Source organism: Helicoverpa zea, chromosome 5 (genome assembly GCF_022581195.2).
Source record: "Helicoverpa zea isolate HzStark_Cry1AcR chromosome 5, ilHelZeax1.1, whole genome shotgun sequence".
Classification (NCBI taxonomy): Eukaryota; Metazoa; Arthropoda; class Insecta; order Lepidoptera; family Noctuidae; genus Helicoverpa; species Helicoverpa zea.
The window spans coordinates 9,128,340-9,152,890 of NC_061456.1; the positions used below are offsets into that span (position 1 = coordinate 9,128,340).

The 24,551-nt window shown below is 34.0% G+C and overlaps 1 protein-coding gene across 11 annotated transcripts in view; it reads right to left on the reverse strand.

Annotated features, from left to right (window-relative positions):
- The window catches only part of LOC124630485 (polypyrimidine tract-binding protein 1), a 350,786-nt gene that overhangs the window by 200,829 nt on the left and 125,406 nt on the right, over positions 1 to 24,551 (reverse strand). For all 11 annotated transcript variants that reach the window (XM_047164410.1, XM_047164412.1, XM_047164411.1 and 8 more), the window contains one exon: positions 10,760 to 10,864. In XM_047164410.1, the coding sequence (XP_047020366.1) occupies positions 10,760 to 10,852 (93 nt within the window). In that variant the 5' untranslated portion in view covers positions 10,853 to 10,864. The remainder of the gene's footprint in view (positions 1 to 10,759; positions 10,865 to 24,551) is intronic.

Below are 24,551 nucleotides of genomic sequence, written 5' to 3' on the forward strand. Positions count from 1 at the left end.
TCGCAAAAGATTCCTTTATACTTCCAAACAAAACAGAGTACAAGTTGAATCACAAAGCCATAATCTTGTTCGTTACACCGGTCAACGGAACCATTGATCTGGAGAACAGTAAGCTGTCCACAAAATGTTCCCCACATAAAATAATAACGCAACATTCTCTCGTTAAGTGTTGTTACGTTAGAAAAAACTTTCACGACGAAGTCAGTTAAAAAGAGCTATCGTCATCAATTGTCACCTGTAGGCAATAAGAGGGAACGACACAAACTTACCTATTGGGAGAGCCCTTTATTAGAAAACTTTTATCCGCGTTATAGAAGGCATGGAAAAATAAAGCCGCGGTACGTGTTACAAATAAGACATAACGGCTGGACTAACAACAGGATTAAAGTTAACGATAGGTCACTATGAACGACTGAGCTTAGTGGCGTTCGATTGGAATAAACTGGAGTTTGTACGGCTGGTAGTTAGGCAGGAATTGACTGTCCCGCTACTCGTTAAACTTGAATCGTTTTCGGATAAAAATTTCGGTTTTCATTCCGAGAAAAAGGAAGATTGAACAACCGATTGCGCATTCTTCACATTATCAAAACAAAAACAGAGCAAGAAAAATAGCCGGTTATTTTGTACGCCTTTGTTAAACATACCCTTGTGCATATTAAAGTACATTGTGTACTTTAACAACAGTTCTACATAATTAAAGTGATACGGCCCGACATCATGCATACAAGATAAACGGCCTACATCTCTGCTTACCCTTCTAAGCCAACAATCCGTTCAAAGCTAGCCAGCTAATCATAAGATTATATAGTTAGCAATTAGGAGGCCGAGCTGCTCGGAAATTACATAATTTCAGGTCAGCTCAGTGGTCCTCCTTTGACGTCCACGTTGGCAACCACAAATGGAGTGTATTACAATTAATGCTTATAAATTGGACTGTCAATACGTACGTTGCATACGATGGGCAATTCCCTGGGCAGCAACAGGCCTGAGATGACATATTCCATTTAATTGAATGTCTTTAAGGCGCTGCACATGTTCTGTTGCGGTGATCGCACACAGTTGCTAGTTCACTACCTACTGTTTGCTTCTGGGTCTTTGGTAACCGGGTAGTTTATGTGTTGCAACTCAGAGAAAGTTGGTTTATGTCAATCGTAAAGCGACTGGACCCAAAAAAAATATTAGCAAGGAGTGCATGAAGTCACATTGACTCTAAAGGAATCAAATACCTATTGATCGGTTGCTTGTATTTGCTAGAAGATACAAAGTGTCCACGTTTGCGTCCTACCTAAGACATTACCTATAGGGATGGAATCAAATATTTCTTATATAGATAGAAAAACATCAGGATGGAATCCATGATAAGAAAGATTAAATCGATTGTTAAAAATTCGGTCCACTTCGTCTTTTCATTCCAATGTTCTTAAGATTTTTGTAATATACTCTATCAAAAGACACGATGAAATAAGTTCGGATTGAAAAAGAAAGTTATCCTGTTTCCTCTTTTTGGAAATAATCGTTTACTGGCTCTAAAATGTTCGTACTACTGAATAAATGTTTTGAAAGCCTTGTTCGAATACAAGAAAAACATCAAACCAGATTTTCAATTAATACAATTTGGAATGAACACACTATTTTCATTGTACGAAAAATACATGACAAGTGAAAAAAACCCAGTCTACAAACAACCTAGTTTTATTTCACCCAGAATAAATATTGCAATTTCAATATTGCACGTCTAAAAAAACATTGCTGTTGTTCCGGAAAAACTGTAAATGTAATTGAGATGCTCTCCGTTATAAAATAACTATTTGAAAACAAATGAAACCCATTCGTCGGTAGAAATAACTTAAAAAATAACAGGCACATCACGGTATCGTTTTACCGTTGTATTTATTTTGCACGAAGCACAAACTGGATGCACGTTTAATATACGGAAACCGTGTATTAAAAAGCCGCATGTGCAAATATATTATTTACTCTGTGCTCTTTGATTAACCAATCGAATTGATTGCCAAAGAGAACGCGAACTATAATATTTGAGTTACAAAACAGGTAATGTTGGAAATATGGACATTTATTTCGAGTTTGTGTTACTTTCATGATGACGTCCACTCTTAATTACGAGCTTCATTTGGACTGCCAATTAACGGATAATGTTTGATATTCTATGCGACAATGTATGGCAGATTGGTGAAAGCTATTTTAGTACAAAAGAGAGCCATGGTGCTTTATCCTTTACGGCGCGCTAAATGCGCTGTTCGTGATTAATTTTTGCCAATAATTATGACAAAAAAAAACATAATATTCTGTTTCCTCCTTACCTAATACGGGTCCGTATTCACCTAACCTAAATGTTGAAGATATTAATTATAAACAGTGTTACTAAAATAGTTCTCGTAGGTCTAGCCTAGACAGTGAAGGTTGTGTCTAAGACTGTTTATGTTCTGAAACAGATTCATGTCAGGAATATTAATAACCATAAATAGTACCTACCTACTTACCATACACACATAAAGCAAATTTTGTATGAAGCGGATATTCTTGTTACTCCGTTACATTAGGCATACCAAAATTAACTCAAACTCGAAAACTGCTTAAAGCATTCTGCTTCAAGGCACCAGTTACATTTTATTAGCATCTTGAGCTTGATTTCAAACAGCCGACAAGACGAACGTGAACACTGAACAGTGTTTCAGTTGGTCGATAAATATAAATATCGATATCGACAAAGGCGAGGCTCGGGAGATGACATTAAGCAGTAAACGCTTATTGCGTTGCCGTGACGTTTATATTGTTCCTTAGATAAAGCCCTGTTATTTAGAACAACACTATATAATATTCAGGTTTTTTCTTCACCACCGTCCCTCCTTATGAGACAGATCTGATGTACCGGCAGTATCATTTACATTGAAACGAACCCCCTTTTTTGTAATTCTTCTCATTGTTACACTTTATGAAGGTTTTCTAAAGGTTTAGGTGCAATAATGGTTTTATTTAAATGTCTTTTGTAATAGCTTTCGCTGTCTCGCTTGTTATGTGCCTTTGGTAATTAGATTTGCTTTATAGAATATTCTAGTTGGTTTGAAGCAAAGTTTCGTAAATTAAACTTTTTATGAAATGTTTCAGAATTTTTAGTGGCTAATTTTATAATTTAGTGCTGAAAGGTGAAACTAGTAAAAGTTGTGCGTTAAAGCTGGCGTGAAAGTTATTTGAAAGCGTTATTAAAATACAATTTGAAATAATTCGAACTAAAAAAAATGTTATTCATTCTTCAAATTGGCACAGGGCAACTCGAATATTTATTTGGGACAAAGTACCGATATAGAAAGAAAATCAAGCTATTGAACGTTAGCTTATTAATAACCATTATCTTTCAAAACCCATTTTTATATCTATGAACAACACTAATAGTTTATTTTATTAAATTATGGATAACAAGCTCTTTTAAACTACATCAAGTTCTCGATTCCTGAACGATTGACTGGACTCCGTTAAGTTCTAAGTCTCATATTTCATCGCTTACTTAGACTTGGGATTCGTTAAGTCCCGTCTTATCTATCGCCTTAGGTCTGAACTTGCTACAAGTATTTGGCGTACTTAATTATACCAGTCAATTTGTTTGTTGTATCGTCTTCAAGGTTACATCTATACAAATCTATGCTAATATTATAAAGAAGGAGAGCTTATTTGTTTGAAAAACTACTCGATATTAAAATTTCAATTAATTAATATATCGATTTTCGATTTATCGATAATTTATCAAGGAAGACTTTAGGATATATTACTTTCTCGTGACACGGGTGAAAATAGTTCGGTAGTGAATCTATGTATATGTGCACTTAGTTGTTCCTTTTCACTTTCTTTCGACTTAATAATTAATTGAAAAATTAAGATCACGTGTTAAATTTTTACAATCTACAGATTTACCAAAGTAATTTCACGAGTTAAGCTAAAAATAATAAAAAGATAGCTCAAACACTCACTTTTGCAAAATAACACGAAGCTTCACTCTGTATCCATTACAGTTAGTCTTTATTGATCCTTCTTCTAGAACTGGAGTAAATACCGGCTCATTTATTTAAGATGCAATATATTTTATTACAAACACCTCAGTGTTCGTTATATCAAGTGGGAAGTATTACCAAGTAACGTATAACTTTGTGAATATACAAGTACAGGTATTTGCGGCTTCAGACAGTTTAAAAGTTGTTGGTTTATATGAAATGTGATGTAAACCTCCCTCTTTTGGCTGCACGAAAAAAGTTCTCGAATCTTCGATGCACTCACATGTAACTTCATCCGTTACTCCAACTGGGTATCGGTTTAGTTAAACCAACTTGAGTTAGGCTTATTTTTGAGAGTATGTTTTTTTTTGAGTCTACAAAACTGATAGGTATACGCATGTTAAAAAATTAAAGAGGGTGGGTTCAGTAGTGACTTATTTACCATTTACTTATTCGTATCATCAATGACAAATCTAAATGCGGACGGCTGCTTCGAATATACTTCTAGAAAAACACCGTAAAGTCTCTTCCTTATATCATACTCATCGACTACCAGACTAATATTTCATCTTTGATAGCAGTAAATCACTTACTGAAACCCATGCCATGAATCTTCAAAATAAACAGACGAGACCAGTTACTTGAAAAATTCATAGTTTCTTAAAACATATTGTTAAAGTGCGGCTCTTCTTTATGACTTTCTCCATATTTTCTTAACTGTCTCGTTCAATATGTTAGCTTTGGAAAATTTACATTGCATGCAAGTTTTAAAGGTATTCGCTAGAGGTGGCAGTTCAGCGTATAGAAATAATATGTTAAACGTCAGGTTGGTTTTGGCGCGACCGCTTTCAGTAATGGATATCAATTACATGCACTGAAATGTGTAGTGGTGGTCTTGAAATGGTGGTATGACATGCTCACTTTTAGTGTGAGAAATATTTTTGTAAGCGACTGAAAACACGATGTAGGTAATAAAACGGAGAAGATACCTTGCTTGTTGTAGACACTAACTAGGTATATAAAAAATGCCTCTTTTTTGTAATTACACACGGTCAAAGTCAAAGACTGATTGTATAAATTCTCTGAGCATTATTACATTTTATAGCAATCGGTCTATTGTCCAAGTTCGGTAATTGTGGCGTTATTCTCCAGCTCAGACAGAAACTACAGTAATTAATAAAGATATTTAGCTTTGTTCAAAGCGTTTTAGAGATATAGTTGGAATTGTTCGTTTGCTTGCCATCACCTTCGTGGAAATTCGGTCGGGAAAGTAGTTTAAATATTTTCTTTATTATGCCTTTTATATGGATTGAACTCGTGTTATACCTATTATTTGGATAATATTATAAAGAATAAGGGATATAGTGAACTATGAAGGGCTGACTGGCAGTGGTAAGGATATATAGAGCTGTCATATGATACAACGCGAAAGTCGGCGTATAGCTTCTTTAAACAAAGTGCCACCATTGCATACCAGCCTGGTTACAAAAACGTGATCGTAAATTATTTAAAAAGTATTGATATTCTCGAGTTTTAGTCAGGCCAAGAGGCTTTTAACTAAAGCTAAAATTGATGGTATACCAACTATTATTTCTAACTAACTTTTAGTTTTCAGATACACATTCAATAATAAACTTCATAAAAATAAAACGATATCCGTACTCTATTCAAATACATAAACATTTTCAAACTGCATCGGAGAAAAACTCGTCAAACATATTTGTGAAAGCCGTAACATATTTTTTACTTTACTTACTTAGTACTTACAAACAGGTATTAGTTATAACTTCATAACTCTCGGTAACAACTTACATAACAAGCATCAGATTTAATTCCCGTCTACTTACTACTTAACTTCAATAGAAACCAGTAAGCGTATGACAAAAGAGTTTTTAAGTTCAACTGTAAATAATTTTGTTTCTAGTTGTAGGACAGTTTATTTTTTAACAATAGAATTTTATTATGAACTATTTTGTTTATTTTTCATTTATTTTGTTTATTTATTGTCCCTTAACTAAGCAAATGCTTATTCTTAAAGGAGCATGGTGGGTTTTGGTCAGTAGCAGCCTTACTACAAAAACTTAAACGTCTGTTGAATACTTGTCTAAAAAAAGTGTGGCTGCAAAACGGACCTCATTTAAATGTCATAATCTCACATGTTTTTAAAACAAGTGTTCAACAGACGTTTAAAAGTTTTTGTGATACGACGCTAAGAGTCTGACATACCCCTACGCTGCACCCACAGAGGGAGAGGTCATTTGATGATTTCCCATGAAAAAGGTGTCTCTTTATTTATGCCTATAGATTCATGCTAGGTCTTGTGAATAGTATATGAAGGGAGTAAAAGGGTAAGAGTATCCCATTTTTATCATTGGGACTTGTAATACTACTTCATATTTTCTGATAATGTATTCCTCAAAGTTATCTAACTACACTAAATAGGTAACGAAAGCTTCCTAACACACTGAACAAGAAAAATAATGATATAAAAATAAAACACATTTAGCTTACGCTACATAATAACACAGTTAACATGACAACAGACGTCATTAAAGTGATTTGCAACGACAAAGTGAAAGATTATGTGCGAGACAGGCTGAATATGGCATTATATTCGAGGCAAATCATACATGCAGGCATAAAGGGTATGTAAAGTAGGTTGCACACTACAGTTCTGATATTTTTAGATCCAAGTTACAAGATTTCAAAGAATAAAAAGTACAGTTTACTTATTATCTCTTACAAGACATTAGGTTGCAATAATTAACCTCAGTATTTATTAAGACAGATTTGGATGCCTAAAATAATAAGATCAAAGGGAAACCTGTTCCAATTATATCAGTCTAATAAATATTCTAGTCTATTACTGGTTATATAATCAAATCGAGAAATATTATTTAATGTGCTTTTACTCTTCTTTTTTTTTCTCGTTTCTTGTGATGCGACTTGATAATTAATTCTCATCAGCATTTAACTCATTTCAACAGCAAGGTTTTTTAGTACTTCAATGCAAATGGCACTTTCGAGCCTACCAACCCATTGTCTGTGCACACCCTAAAGCAGAGGAGCGCAGTTATCAAATCCATGGAATTGACATGAAATGAAACATGTTTGTATGTGGCGCTATGTGTGAATGGTTTGTGCCTTTGATGGCAAATTGGTCGTTCCGTGGCGTAGTGATAGCATGTCGTGTTTAGAGCAGATCAAAGTACGCTCGATGGTTTTTTTGTGATAAGGGAAACTAGTGAATATATGATGCAGTGATTGTGGGCTATTAATATCATTGCTTTCGGAGATGATGTGAATCAAAATTATTTGGGAAATTAATACTTATAATTGTGTTTTAATTACAGTTTCTACCCATTAATTTTGTATTACATTTAAATGCAACTTTTAAGCCTCCCCCATCCCATCTCCATCAATTCAGTAAATACATAAATAAAACTAGTACAACAGATTATTATTGGACATTACATTAAATTTTCATATTTTTCGATATTTTCAGCACTCAGCACTTATACCTGCGGCTATAATCCGTTACAAAACCCATTTAATATTCACAATTTAATGTCCATTGTGCTTTTGAACAAGCTTTTATTTGCCTTTCAATACAATATAAATTTTGCAGCAAACCAGCGTGAATTATAAATGAAAAAAGTGGGATATTACAAAACAAACCACATAATAAGGGCGGGCGCGCCGCGAATATGAGACAATAAACGACAAAGCTGTATCGTAGCGGTCTACGTGGCGCTTCCGTAGCAAAACTCGTAGGCGACTACGCCGTAGCAGCGGGATACATCTAATGAGGGCACTGATATTGTACCGCTCAGCCGGCGGCCGACTCAGGCGGCCTCTATAAATTGGTTTCATGCATATTTATTTATTCAAATATGTATGAATTGAAATCTCCACGACTACTGAAATATGGGACTCGTGGACGAAAATTGAATCAACAGGGTAAATTAAGTTGACAGGCGCAGGAATAGTGTTTGAAATATAAACTGTTTTAGTTGAATAAGAAGCGTAACTTAAGAAAGTGCTCTCGTGGCATTATTCAAAGTATTCTTCATAAACTTCGCCTTCCAGCTAGCGAACTGCATACAACAAATTTTTCATATTTTGCTCTTCTGACGTTTGGGGAAATTGGTGTTTAATGAGTAAACTTATGTATCGTAGCTTGCACTAATCTTGTTTTTTTTTGTGATAATGCACTTTTAGAAAAGTGCACATGTGTTAAAGTTGCAGCTTAATAGTTTTTTGATGACTTCGCCCGGTGCAAAATTGAGCGTGCTCGAGTCGGTATAAAATACTTTGAACTTTCCGTAAACCGTTTTGTTTGTTAAATTTTATTTGGTAATGCGGTGGCACGACGACGCCGTACTTCCCTACAAATTGGGGGATTTCAGACGGCGAGTTTTTCTCAAATATTTTTTGAGATATGGTTAATCAACTTCATATAATTAATCAGATAATACAAAAAACAACAATTAATTGAATACGCCCTGTTCAATTACTTTAAAATATAAACAATCATATATCTCATTTCACAAATAATATATTCTGCCTAAATTACTGTGTACAATTTAACTGTAGCAACAAATTTAACAGATAATAAATGAGGCGAGTGTCTCAAAACTGGAAACTAATTAAAGTCGGCACGGCACGAATCAATACTTATAAATTAAGACGGTTTAACTTGCAAAGGTAATTGGGCAAAAGTTCATCTCAAATATTGACAGTGGAATGAATACGGCTTATGGAAATACTCGATGTCATTCCTCTGATTGATTTATTTTTATTAGTCTGATGAAACGTTAAATGAGACAGCTTTTGTTCAAGACAAGCGATCGAAATTTCGTGTGAGATTCGCTAAATTAACTTCAAATCAGTATTTAACTGAACTTAATTTCCAGTTACTCATTTCGGTAATTTCCAAGATGAGTAAACAGTATAAATGTATCTTAACGATGAACTTCGATGAGTAGAAATAAGATAAATAGATATCTTCATCGGGATTGATAAATGAGAGATTTTAATTATTCACTGAAACTCGTAGATTACGTTAAATATTTATAGTTAAACATTTTCCGAAAAGGATTCTTGCGTTGTGGTTAAGGCTCTTTTGATCTACTTTGTTATAATATTTAAGTTAAATAATTTAGTTTAACTGAAGTGGTTAACTATTAATTAAATTGGGTTTATCCTTTTCTTTATATAAATTAAAATAATTTGTTAAGAAATAATGAAAGGTCGTTAAAAAAAAAACGAAAAGAAAATCTTTTAATCCTTTTTTGCTGGCAACATTTTATCAAAAGTAACAAAATATTTACATATTCCTTTTTGGTTTTGTATTTTTCACATACCGTAAATAATGTAAAACCTTTTTGATACCAATGTTCCTGGAAACTTATATTACATCCTTATAGACAGGATACAGTATCTGAACTGATTTCTAGGAAATTGTCATTGAATGACTTTATTCAATACACTTTATAGTATCCAACTATAAAATGTTATTGACCGCAGTTTCGCCCGTATACCTAGGGAACTATTCATAGAAATAATCCAAAGGATATAAAAAATATGTAAGATACGGATACCTACGAGGTTCAATCCGTTTTATGCCGGAGCGTAGATATAGGCGAGACACAATTGATTTTCTATTGTTTTATAATTAGCGGCATGCAAGCAGTTACTGTAAGTATTAAGGTACGTTCCATTTCACAAAGCCACTTGTCATCAACGCCACAACTTCGCATATCAATAACATGTCCCATCAATTTACTGTATTGGTAATCTCGAAACGTTCCGTTGTACATTAATTTCGCTAATAGTTTGTTTTTGTTCAGGTGTTGCCATAAGCCGATTATGGACAGTTATCAAACATAGCTCATTAATTTGACCGGGTTCCGTATTAATGATTGCAGTCACATAATTGTAACGACAGTTTAATATTGTTCGTGTTTGTTTTATTTGTGTTTTCGTGGTTTGTACGTGTGTCCTCGCATCTCTTGAGGGTATTATGTATGAATATTTATTATTTGGTTGTAGCGTGTTTTATATTTCCGTGGTAGGTGAATAAACGAGTTTTTCAGCCTTCCTAATGTGGCAAGTGGAAATTAATGACGCATATAGAAAACTATTGCCGCTATCGTACCCTGAACATGCAATGCAATACCGCAAAATTCTGTACTATGCAATCAATACATATGTCTACAATATAATCTTGTTTATTAAAACTCAAAATGCATTCGAATAAAATTATTTACAAACATTAATTTATCAGTCCATGTAAACAGACCTTTACGAAAGTAAGCGCCGACTCTAAAAGTTACCTTATGTTCTTTCGCTCACTTCATATTATTTAGCTTTGATATATTCGCAATTTAAGTTGCCTGAAACTCGTTGGAGAGCGTTCAGATTAAATTACATTTTTTTCTACTTACCAACGAAAGCAAACGGCTTTATACTGTAAACAGAGGTTGAAATAAGAGTAAGAATAAATTTGTGTCGCCGAATCCGAGTGAACATTGTTTGAGTGAAATGTTTAGAAGTTAAACTGAAGATGATAGTATTAATGTATCTTAGCATACCTTGTTAGAAGATTCTGCAGCCGTACTTACCACATACAGAGGGAAAATCTATTTACATGATTGATTAGATACACAAAAGCTCACACACACAGACAAAAATGGAACACCGAATTAAAGAACGATGTAAAACAAAAGAAAAACAGTTAGTTGGTACATTACCTTTATGCCAATGTGGATGGGGAAGTCTGATGCTAATGCAGGTTGTGGATGAAGTGCCGGCAGCAGCGGCAGTGGAAGAGGACAGGACATCATAGCTGCGCCAACCTGCCAACAATAGAGACACCATATAATTGACTGTCAATGTTTGTACAAATATTGGAACTGGATGTCTAAGAATTCCGATATAAAAATTCTATTGGACATATCTATCTACTTAAGTTAGGTTGTAAGACGGACATAACGATGTCACATTTATCTTGAATCTTTTGCCTAATTGCCAAATAGGTCAAAACAAAATGGTTTCATCAATATATGAAATTAAACATAACATTTTACATCCAACATCTATCGCGATTAGAGAAACGCTCCTAAAAAGTTCACGACAGTTTTAATCGCCGCCATCTGCTAGGACCATTTAGAAATCTGTATCATAATTCCGTCGTGTATCGATACACGAATAGGGATGTGAAACGTCGAAAACAATTTAGTTAGCGATGAATTCGGGAAGCTGGGATAAACTCGGTAGATATGCCTCTCTAATATTCCGTGTGGGACGCTGGGTCCGTTGAAAACGATATGAATAATATATGGGCGCGAATGCACGGCCGGTCGCGGGAGATCAGTCCGCATTACGACTCAATACGGCTTCTGCTGTGACGAATATGAGCGTCGAACGGAACGACAGCGCGATACAAACATATTTTATGTAAATACTCGAAACATTTGTTTGATTGCGTGCTGCTAATTTAGTCTAGTAAATTGGGCTTGTGTTATTATCGAACTGCGTTTGGTGAAAATGTAATTGATTTACTTTCGTTTTCTATTTCGAACCACTTCTGTAGGTATGTTTTATTCAGCCGCTAAACATGTTCCGTTATAGAATTCAACTACCTATAAAATGAAAATCATTTTTCGATTCCAAGTTTGTTGCGTTAATAATTAAGAATCTTTAATGGAGAAAATAAAGACGCCGGAATCCGTCTTAGGAATCGATTATACTCAAATTGCGGAAACGGATTAAATTTATGTAAGGAGCACCTTGGGTACCCCTGCCAACCAACCCTATTATCACCATGATACCTGGGTAACTTTCTTACCAAAATATATTAAACTACTTATTTAGCTTGTATAAGTATGTATTTGTAGAGTTATAAGAAAAATGGCGTGATGGCCTAGTGGTTAAAGGACCTGCATATCAGATACGAGCGGATTCGAAATAAGGCAAGTATGAATGTAACTTTTCGAAGTTATACCTACTTGATGATTGATGTATATCATGAGCTATAAGGAAGGCCCTGTTTTTCCTTTGGGTACGTAAAAATAACAATAAGTCTAATATTCATTGTAGTAGGTATATTAATCAGTGAGATTCGAATTCCAAGAACATTTCGAGTTCGCCTTCCTCTTATCTAACAGAAATGGAACATATAACGAAACACAGTTAATTGATTTATCTTACGAATTGACTGACGATTTACCTTAGATGTAACGCCAATCTTGTGGTATTTAGCCGAATTAGGTACTCAGGAAGAGATTAAATAGCAGATTCTGACATTTTCCTGGTATTAATAGCTATCGGGTTTCAAGTGAAGTGACTTTGAATGTTCATGTAATGTGTCCTATTTGTGATTAAGTAATGATTGTGATTTAGATAAAGAGTTCCTTTGATTACTAATTAACAGTCTAAAGCTAGAGAGTAAGGTTATATTTATCAAAATATGTTTATGAAAACCGTCATAACCCTAAAAGGTTTGGATAAAAACTCCAAATGGTAGAGCCTTTACCAAAGCCACATAATAGAGATTGGAAATTTCGTAAATATCTAAACAAAATCAAACAAACGGCACAATGTTAATATGAATCGGGAAGGACACGAAGTTTTAATCGAAATGTCGAGCGTTTGTATCGAGCCATCCCTAGAGGAGTCTCGTCACAATAAATTAATTAACTATACTAATTGAATGGCACAAAACGAATTAACTGTGAGAACTGTTTTTGATAATAAAAGGCTTACAACAATAGATAATTGTTTTCTATATTTTATAGTTTCAAATTGCCGCCGAATATGAATGATGTTTGTATCGATTATGAAATGGCGCACAATCGAGATACGAGAACGATTTAATTAATTTTCTTAAGAGACAGTTGAACGGTTATTTCTCAATCAATTCAGCCTACCGATTTTAATTCTTAATATGAGGAACTTTGTTCCAATTCACATTTATTTCTAACGTCATCGAATTATCACTGTTTTGATTAATCATTTATTTATTACTAGAAATATAATTAATAAATATTAATAATGTTCCACCTATATAAAAAAAAAACTTCTAAACACAGAGGTTGGTTACTTTCCCATCCACTGGACGTTTCATCGGATAAAATTCCAATGTTCCAGATTAATAATGATAAATACCGTCCGTGCATTGACCGTGATATTTCCACGGAGGAAAACCGCGCTCTTCAACTATTCAGGAGCCGGGGGAAGTTGTTATTATGACAGTTACCTAACTCCATTAATTACATTAATGAATGCATTAATATAGAGTTGGCTAACTATGCCGCGGGCCGACAGCCAACGTGAAATCCTTTTTACTACGGTAAAATAAAAATCGTACTTAGGTTTGTGCGGGTGAAAAGCGGTTTCAAGGCTTTTGGTGTACTTTTCCGGTTCGTTGCATTTGCAGTTTATTGTTGGCCTAATGAGCATAATTTCAGCGTCAGTATTATGATTTCGTGATTTATAACGCTAAGCAAAAACCAAGTGAAAATATTGAAGTTTAGTTTTACAAAGTATGAACTCTAATTCATTCATAGTTTCTACATATACATAACCAAGAAGGTGTGCAACCTAGCTTCCAGTAAGCATTTCATAGAAAATAGAACAACAACATTATCAACTAGCTTGTTACGATTATTGCGTAAAATGTAAGTAACTCGTACACAATCATAAACGTAATCATAAACAATAAATAAAGGCCGGCCTTGAGCAACAATAAATTAATGAATTTTTAAAATCTTCGATTCTTAAATATTGTATAATCAATTCAAAAGGGAGCGATTGGCTTTCTATAATTTTGACGGATCCAATTATTTGATCGCTTCTTCCGAACGCTGGATACCCTCGAAATTAATTAATTAACTATTGGTATAATTAAATCATCTCGGCTCCGGCAAATTTATTCTTTCGTGTGGCGGACAAAGTTTGTTGCTTAAATTATAATGGCAGTAAGATCATAACGGTATGATTAACATGACTGAAGTTTATGAAGTTTATCGTAAATAAGGGGCGGGGGAGGAATGTGATGATTCATGGTATAGCCCCACTGTTAGCCGCTTTGTCGCTAAATTAGAGTAACGCGCCAAATCTGCGGTAACGACATTTTGAAAGTAATTTGCACTGTTTAAAAAGGGAACAGTGTTTGTTTAGCGGGACTTTTACACTTTTTTTGGCCGTATTTACTTTGTACCGAGTTAAACAGTCGGTCTTTTTGTGAAAAGTTAAGATGTTTTATCGAGATTACAAGTCGTTTTAATAAAAGTATAAACTTTTAAAATTACTTTACAATTTCCGCTTTTATTCTCGTGTAAAATATCAATAAGTAATAGCAAATCATTACTTGTAATTAGTAACACGACATGCTTAATTAACTTGGCATTCGTAATAGTCAACACGTTCTGAAGACATGTTCTAACAAAATAACCATTGTAACTAACAATGTTATTAAAATTATAGGTTCAAAGACACCTTAACATTGCTATAAAAGTAGTAATAAAGTTAGATTGGACCTTCACCCTGCCAATCTCACGGTTGATTAATATCCAATAAAATGTGTGTTGTCGTACATATACCAACCAGTTCCGTTTACGTTCGATTTCATTGTATTAATAAGATTTGTTAGTGGCATGGTAAACAATTTTTTTCAGATAAGTAAGTGGGACATGCGTGACCTATTAATTATTTTTTTCATCACTGCTCTGAAAAGGTGCATTTCGTCTTATCAATATTTGAAAACATATTTTAGGCGCAAGTTTTCCAAAATTATATCTCATCTCCAAATACCTATAGAAAACACCACTACAGAATAAAAAAAAAACTTAAGTAGAAATAAACTCGAACAACAATAATATCTAATTATATTAATGAAAGGAACGTAATATTATTTTAGACTAAATTCTTAACCCTACTAAAACATAAGATAAGCGTGTGCGCACACCACCGTTTAACAGACGTAGAAAATAGGTGCCCCTGTTAACTTATTACAGGTTTCTTACTCATAATTCACAGTGAAGTCTGAAAAGCGCTAGCTTGCAAACCTTGCTGAATTATGTACAGTTATTATTTTTAGGGGAAGTGACGTGTACCTGCGGTGTGACGTCACGGTGTTCGCTGGATAGTCTGTAGTGCGCGATATAAATGTGTACCGTCAGCGATGCAATTTTAAAATGATAAATGATTTGAAAAATACTGCGGGGGAGTTTTGTTGACGTACTGGTGGTACTTATTTGATGTATAGGAAGGTTGTGTGTTAGTGCTATGTTAATGAGTGTCGGGTGGGAAGTCTAGTGAATTATTTTGAGGCAGATTTGCCGATCGATGTACAGCTATTAAATAAAACTGTAGGTACCTATAGTTTTAGTTTGATTGGGTGCTATAAAAATGTATGAAATGTTTTTATTAAGGACGCTTGCTCGGTTTCTCGCAAATATCAATGTTTTTAGGTACCATTTTGACACATAAGCAGTTACAATTTTGACAATATTATGGTATTAAATGAAAGGTAATTTATTCATCTCCACGTTAAATGCATTAGAATTACTCAGTCCCATACTTTTTTTTTACACAATTTCGTTTTCACCGCCGGAAGAATCATAAAAAAGTACAAAAAAAGGAGTCTGAATAAGTACGTGTAACGCTAATGTGGAGTTTATTTATAACTCCCAATAATAAAAAAATCACAGCTAATGTATTTTTCTACACGTTCAGCTATTTTTTTTGGACATACATAAACCACTTTATAATTTACAATAAATTATAAAATCACTCTCAAATTTCTTCATACATTTTTTTGCTATGCGCACGTCTCGGACCGTCATTCCGCGCTCAGACGCGCTCGTGGACGCATGGTGTATCGCTTTGTCGGAAAAAATAAATACGTAAAATCTATAATAAAGAGTGTAACGATTTGTGTACTGGGACTGAAATACGTTGATACTTTTTCGGATCAAAACAAAAGTAAGTACGGCCATCATGTTGTATGATGGACGTACTTACATACGTACTTATTTTAAGAATTGTATAGATAATAGATACCTATTAAAATGACAGTAAGTAATATTTTTTTTAATTCAAAATGGCGGGCACATTTTTTTAATAATTTGATATTATGAGTAATCAATTAAAAGATTTTTGGGGGTTGTGATTTTGAAAATGTGTATTTATGTCATGACGGCGAACTTTTTTTTAATGAAATAGTAAATTTTTTTACAGATGCCACGGCCTAAAAATTTGGATATAGACCAAAAAAAATAATGACACATTGTAAGTATTTACCCAACTACGGTAAAGCCAAAGAAGAGTTATGATTTTGACAGGCTATGTATGTATGTATGAGTGTGTGTATGTTCATAATTAATGTTTTTTAATTTATGTTATATAAATTAATGTTTTTTTAAAATTCATAATTAATGATGGAAACACTACAAATGAGACACGACAACCGTTTTTAATAGTCTGCATCAGGACCGCCGTCACAAATCACAGATCCTCTCGAAATACATATAGAGAGTTGCTACCTAATTGCTACCAGCTACCATTAGTTGCTACCAATTGCTACCCTCGTGGTTTTGAAGATATTCAGCATCCTAAGGTGACAGCCATTCTGATATTTTTTGACTTTTGGATTGACTTTTGGAAATGCACCTCAGAGGGTTTTATAATAAACAAAAAAAGCAAATGGTATTACCAAATTCAGGGCCAGTTACGAGTAACTGGTCAAAACCAATGCGTATTTGCCGTATGGACTGGCAATGACAAAATTAAATATGCATTTGTGGAACGAGACGACCAGTTCTGGAAGGAAAACATGGAAGGACATTTAGTTAAATTCTACAACACCTGTTTACTTCCAGAACTGGTTGACCCACGATACACTAGGTCTATGAGCCTTAGGGACCATAGTTCACATTCAAGAAAAATATTGACCGTTAAAAATAATTCTTAAAAATATGTTAATTTTGTCATTTTGTTTTTATATTTTTTACTTTATTTTTATTTTATTTTAATTTCTCACAACGGTTTTTATTTTCATCCAAAATACTTATGTATAGAGGGGTTACTTAGTGCTGAATCCCCCAGTACTCATTTAATCCGATGACAAACACATCACACAAAATTTAAAAATCATCATATCAATAAGCGTGAAACCCTTTACAAACACTAAGTTACAACTAGTTATAGTCGAAAAAAATAATATAATAATAAAAATCTTGCAAGTATCAAATTTCGTTGAGTGATGTACAAAATCTGGCCAACAATGGCTTGCATGTGTGTGTGAGCGCAATGTCGTTGTGTTGCCGCTAGTTTACCTAAAATTGAGCGAGTGAGAAATGTAAAAGCGTCCTTAAAATACTGTTTCAAATATTCCATAACCGTACCGAGAAACAATTTCGTTATTGAAAATATAAATGTATTTCAAAACTAAACCAACATTATAAAATAGCATCCAGCGCTCGTTAAATCTATTCCAACTATCTCAATATTCAGACAAAAAATACAGTAATGCGGCGCAGTATCTCAGAGCGAGATTTTAAAAATATCTGAAGGTAAAATGTTACTCAAAAGCAAAACTACTAGACTTTGTTCGTCATCCTAATATATCCTATTACAGCTGCACCAGTCTTACCTCAGTTACTGAGCATTTTCCGTCTGAGCGTGTAAGAAAAAGATTCCTAAGTATATTCTCAGTTACACACGAATAACTTTCTTTAATCTAGCACATAACTCCGGTGATAAGGTAAATTGCAGCGACCGCGACTAATTGCAGTCGCGGCTAACAATGCTCGCTATTCGTGAACAAACAATAAGTTTCTACAATACCTTAAGAATTAAAACTTGTTCTAAACGCTAAGTTAGCGATTAAGTTGCAATCACGGCGGTGCAGTGCCGCTAAGTTAGTGTAAACAGGCGGACGCAACTCGCATTGTGCCAAGTCAATTCAAAACTAAGTTACGTTTGTTGTTTCAATAAGTTTCTGCAATTATGTTGCATGTTTGTTACGTATTCAATTTACATGATGAGACGATGTGTGGTCTTGTGTTAAGAAATGTTTCAGTAATTGTCTCTTGTGTTGAAAAGAGAAAATTTTCGATTAAAACTTTTTTAAAGTGCCTATTGTGCTTTCCTTTGCGAAGTGAATATATTAATTTATGAAACATAACTTGTAGGTGGTAGATAATATTTTTGCTTAACACACTAAAAATATAATTCTAGTTATTAAACGATAAACATGTATAACTTTATAAAATCCTTAAACTAAAATTGGAAAGCAGATTACCTATCGGAAATATCGTGTAGCTATAACGATATTGTTAATAGAGTTAATTATTTAATTACTGTGACTATCTTCCTGTACTTGGTTTTACGAATATTTTACATTAACAAACGGAATATTATATGGCGTACAGTTAAATTTTTCATATGTCTATCACAAATTAATATCGGTACTCAGCTCTGGTGCACTCAGACGTTAAATGCGTAATGACATGAATATAATTACATTATAATGAGATATTCATAATTAATACATATTATGCAATGTATGCAGTAGTAAGAGTTGTATGTGTGCTTAATTATGTACTTCTGATAAATTATTTTAATGATTCCGCTAGGAAACAAAAAGGTTCTGCTTTACGCGTAGTTTATCCTACATCTTTATTAAACAATACATTATAATCACTAGGTATCAAGGACTTTTCAAGAACCAGCGATGGTAATCGTAAATCAAAAATACTAACAAAAGCGTTGAAGCAATTTTATTCGTATTAAAAATTACAACCCATAATATTCACACTCTTAATTAGTTAAATAATTAACTTATAATTTTCACAAAATATTCCTATATAACGATACTTTACTAAATACTTAGATAACAAGATATTTGCCGCTGTTCGCGCCTAATTAAGACGATTGAAATATTTCATAACGAAGTGAAAAACGCATTAAAAGTTTATCGGGCGACTCGGGGAAATCTCGAAACAAAAACAATGCCACAGAGTAAGATATTGCTTTGTTAACCGATTTTGTCTCGCCAGTGGAGTAATGAAGACGAATCGGCCGTGTTTTAGCTGTGAACCCGGATTGGTTCGTGATTTAATACGATTAAGGGTCACTTGCGGAGTTTGCTGAACTTCTATAAAATTGTTGTTAACATTTGGAAAGGTCATTAGTAGGTAACAGGATATTAATGAAGCGTGTCTGCTCATTGTTACCGAATAAAATCCTTAAAGAACGATTCATCAAATAACCGTATCAACATTTAAGTTGTAGCTAGTTAAGTAAGAGCCTCGGGTAAAAGACGTTTATGTTTGTTTCAAAGAAAGGTACGTTATTAGTAGAGAAAAGTTGTGGAAATAAATGTAAACCCCCGTGACGTGGTTGTCATAAATTAATTTAGTAAGTTAGATTGCGGCATAACAACCTCCTGTGTCATTCGCTTCTCAATTTGGCTACCCTCTGTATATGACGCACCCCTTTGTTATATTGTTTTTTTTCCGCCCTCAAAACTGTTTAAGAATTTTATATAATTTCGAGAACGCGGAGTGAATAATATTAAATATTCCGTCTGTATTTCAGAAAGATATTTCTGAATAATTTCAATCCGAAATGTCATAATGCGGCGTGGCAGCTTTTAAATTTTTACATCTGCTATGTGGTTCGGGCGAGGATTAAATCAAGAAAAACTACCTATTTTACTATCATTTCTACTTAATTTACAGTCAATTTTAAAGGACTTGACAGGGTAAAATAAAAAAGTAGGGCAGAAAACATCCAACGATTATTTATAACTTCAAACATAAGATGACTTGCATAGCCCAACATAACTAGTTCTCAAGCTCACATGAACTTTAGTGAGGAAGACAAACGGAAAACTAACATTACCCCGGCTTATGACGACATTGAGTTTAGACCAACATTCACCCCGGGGCAAGTATACTCGGCAAACTGAGGCATCTCGCTTCGAGTAAACAGAAACAATTCAACTTGCTATTGCTATTCGTTGCTAATTGAACTTAATGACTTTGTGAATAGGTAGATAGCGTCTTTGAGAAGTTGGACATATTTTATTTTTATGATCGATAAGAATATCTCTGTTTCTGTATCGATCTGTTATTTCTATGTGGAATCGGATTGCTGAAGACCGAACAAAGCAGTGAACCTCGGTTAAAGCCTTTGTCCAGCAGTAGATATCTTTGGGTCTATAAGGACGACAAGACCTCTTATTGAATACATTTCTTACATAAGTACACGGAGATCTAAAATAGCCGACTTAAGTAGGTACACAAAATTTAGCTTTTCATTTTTTTTTAAATTAACTCCATTTTCATACATTAAAAACTCATTTTTATTCGTGTGTTTCCTGCAGCGAGCCAAACAGGTCGTGACCATTCCCCGTCCGTCCCCAGACGCATCTAACTCATAATGCTGGACTCATAAATTCTGCCGCATGTCGATAATTCATTGCAATATTAAAAATATTCGCTCCACATTTAGAACAGAGCCGTGTAAATTGCATACCTATAAGACTTGTAAAATAAATTATTGTGAAATAATTAATTAAATAATGCGTTTTATGGTTAACTTAAAATTGCAACGAGTTTTGTAACTAACAAACTCAGAAAAGTAAAAATCACTCAGATTTACATACACTTTTTGTACGTCATAGGTATGTGTATGAATATTTATGACAAGTTTACGTGTGTGATAAAATCCTAATTAAACTATCGGACTGTAATATAAAATATACGTGAAGATTCCATCGAAACTTTACAAGCGTATAAAAGTAGAATCACTGAACGACACCGTCAAAAGCTTCGAAATAAATCTACCTACTTTTATGCATTACACGTAAAATTTTACTATCAAAGTCTGATAACATTCTGATTAAATATAAATTAGACTCTTTGGCAAGCGAACTGAGTTTACTAACATGAAATTGACATACAAAAAGAAATATATTCAGTATTTTTGTTTCTGAAAAGACTGAAACAAATCCCTTACACATATAAACGTTTTATTTCACTTCGGATTTTTTACCGAATCACGTTAGTTTTTGAATAAAGCTTTGTGAATATAAGGGCTGATGTATTGAGATGAGTATTTATGAAAATATCTGAAAATAAAAGGCACATAAAGTTAAAATAAAAGGATTTATGTAACAAAGAAAACATTTGTATTTCATGTGGGATATCGAACAGATATTTTTTAGTATTTATAGAAGTCAAATTCTAGAGAAAACTTAGATTTTATGTGAAGAAATAAATAAATTCTGTAACCCTTTATTATACAGATGAAAATAGTATTTCATTTCTTAACATAGTTTTGTGCCTAAACATTTTTATAGTGTCATTTAAACTGCCTTTAATCAAAGTCCATTACCGAAGTCATTACGAAAACAGAGGCTGCACATTCTATTACACAGCGTCGAGCAACACAAATGACAATATACACGTAACAGCCACGAGCATGTAACACGTGTCTAGGATAAAGGAGCTATCAAGGCACAATGATGAGGAAGGAACGTCAATACTGCGCTCTCCATGCGGATCACTCCATAAATGGGCTCCAACGTTTGTGTCCGATTAATTGCATAGGCATTCTCCGCGCGGCCCGCACGCAGGCACGGTATGTCAATGAAAGCAATTACTTGCACACCAAGCTGCGGCATCTGCAGCACCTCGCAAGCTTCATACCTCACGGTAATCGATTATTATTTCATCGATTTAATAATCGAGTCTTCAAACTATATCGATTGTTAGTTTGGAATATTTGGGGTAAAATTAAGATTTTTCGTTAATGTTTTTAATATCCCTAAAATTACGGGCTAGTTCCATGACAGGCTCAAGTATTATCTCATATTCAGATGTGATATTATCCTATATAGCTTTTGTTCCTTTCACACTCTCGAATGATGGATTGCTTACCAATAGCCGGATGGCAGCTCGCAAACGTCTACTCTATCAACACAGAAAAAGCGACTTTATACACGTCTTTAGGCTTCGTTCTACGACTTAAGGTCTATGTTGGTTTGCATGATCTCGAACAATTTCTTCTACAAAGATGTAAACGCCAATCGATGTGTCAGTGGGCTGATAGGGAAACTTTTCATTTTGCCGATGTACCGCGCGCAGTGTTGGCTTGAAAAACAATTTTCTTGCCATTTGAGAGCTCATTTTTAACGTTATTGAGTGGTAACTTCTTCGAGTTTGTATATTGTTTGTTTATTTTGGCAGTTTCCATTGTTGTTTGATGGATCGATCATTTGCCTGTATGAAGGGGTGTTCTTATATACAGTAAAATGGTTATTGTAGTTGTTGATGTTCGCTGCAAGTTTTAAGAAGAACCTCGGTATTTCTGTAAGAGGTTCTATAAATTTTACTTGAGGAAAAGCATTTTATTATAAAACAAAGTGAATATTCGCTGTCAGAAAGAATGTGATGTAGTGGCTCCTATAAGTTTACTCCCCTATTTTCGTCGACGACACGACCTTCGGCGCTGTTCACTATTTTTCTTCATTTGCCATAAAGTTCAGCTGGATTTCATAGTGGGAGGTGATTCTTCCAAAGTTTGTTACATGGAAAAAATGTTAAGATTTTATTATGATAGTCTATTTTCTTTTGCACTTACTGACACCTTTCAGGTAATAACTATTGAAGGGATTGCGTGTTTCACATTTTCTTTAATAAGAATTCTCTGAAGTACGGTTAACGGAAGATGGATGCAGGTTGTCGATGGGACGTGCTGCTTTGTGCACATTTGATTAATGGCATAGAAAAACTCTACTAGGGGTAGTCCGTACGTAAAATAATATACGATTGGTAAATCACAAACTTCAACTTAACAAGTTTAAGAAGCAATTATATAAATGAATTCGGAAGATTATAAAGAAACGATCAGAAATGGCGTTATAACAATACTTCCTGCAACATATTTACAGAAGATAAATTAATGAAACCAAAAACATTCTAGAATTTAAATAATTATTTACCTATAATTTAAAACAAACATTACGCGGAATATATTGACTGGAGTAATAAAAGCATAGTCGGTCAATAACGGGTATTCGGTCGAAGCGAGTAAATACGGCCCGAACTACTTTTGTGTTGTGTTGGTAGATCTCTGTATCATGTCGAGCACAGAATTAAACGTAGATTAAGTATTATTTAGACAGGTAATTATTGGTATCTATTCGGTATTAATTTCTGTGGTGTAGGTAGTATTTTCAGGCAGAGAAAGGTTAGCGTTTTGGTTTATCTAATGCAAGAATATAGCGATTTCTTACAACTGAATAGCTCAGTTTAATGTATAAAAAGTACTGCATTTTTCTAAAGCCAATTAGGTAATTTAAAAAATGACATTGTACGTATAAGACGTTACGTAGATAATACTGTGCAGATATATTTTTGTGAGCACAAGCTATGGATACTTAAATCTTTTAATTTAAATCAAAAGGGGAGATATCTTAACATTTGCGATCCTGCAACAGTTTGTGGCAAATTAATTAAACCAAAACACCAATCGAACATGAAACCTAATGATAACAAATATAATCCTATCATACCAACAGAATCAAAGGAATGGCGCCTTAAGCAAATGCCTATTACATGCCGGCCATAATTGACGTATGTGCCTCCTAGAGCTAGGTACTACAGCTTGAAGATAACTCGGATTGGATTTCAGTCTAATCCTTGCGTACTAATCGCTACTATGATTATGGTTAACGTCAATAGTCTTAAATGATGTAGCAATTATAATACATGTGTAATCAGGATTAATTGATCTACAATACACATGCTTTAAAAATCTGCCAAGCGGATAGAAAAACACGAATTTCGCAAATAATTAAGAAAAATACACCGAATTTTTGCCATATCGTTTAAGTTAAAAAAAATGTATCTGGCACTACAGTTTCGGCACAAAGCCTTTTTAAAAATATTCCCTTAATTGCATTACAACGGTTAAAAAATCAAATTAATTGGATGCACGGAAAGGTTTTCTGCATAACGAAGCTTGTATACTCTGTGTAATATTTCTCTGTCATACAAGAGAAAAATCGAATGTACAGCATATTAATAGTATTTATTTATTTTGTAGCATACGGTAATATGAAAACCAATGGCCGTTCAGGTGCACGGGTTTAATTTATAAGCGCGTGGATACACAGTCGAATTAACTCTGTTTTTACAGCGACTATATACATAAAGTCTGGATTCAACAAAAATTGGTGGATGTGACTCTATTTAAAGATCCCTTAGTAAGAGCGCCAAGTATCTAAATTATAAAAATCGTAGGTTATGGAGCAAATATTAAAAAGGGCACATACACCACATTGGGCGATTGTCACTATGATAGTCAGAAGTGAGGAGTGAGGCCATTCCGTGGCCAAACACTTTTATTATCCCATTCATCCATCTCTCATGCACAAATTTTTCAGATAGAGTTAAACAATAAGCAGTAGGTATTAAACGAAAGAAATATTATCTGGCCGCCTATCACTTGATACGCAACCATAGG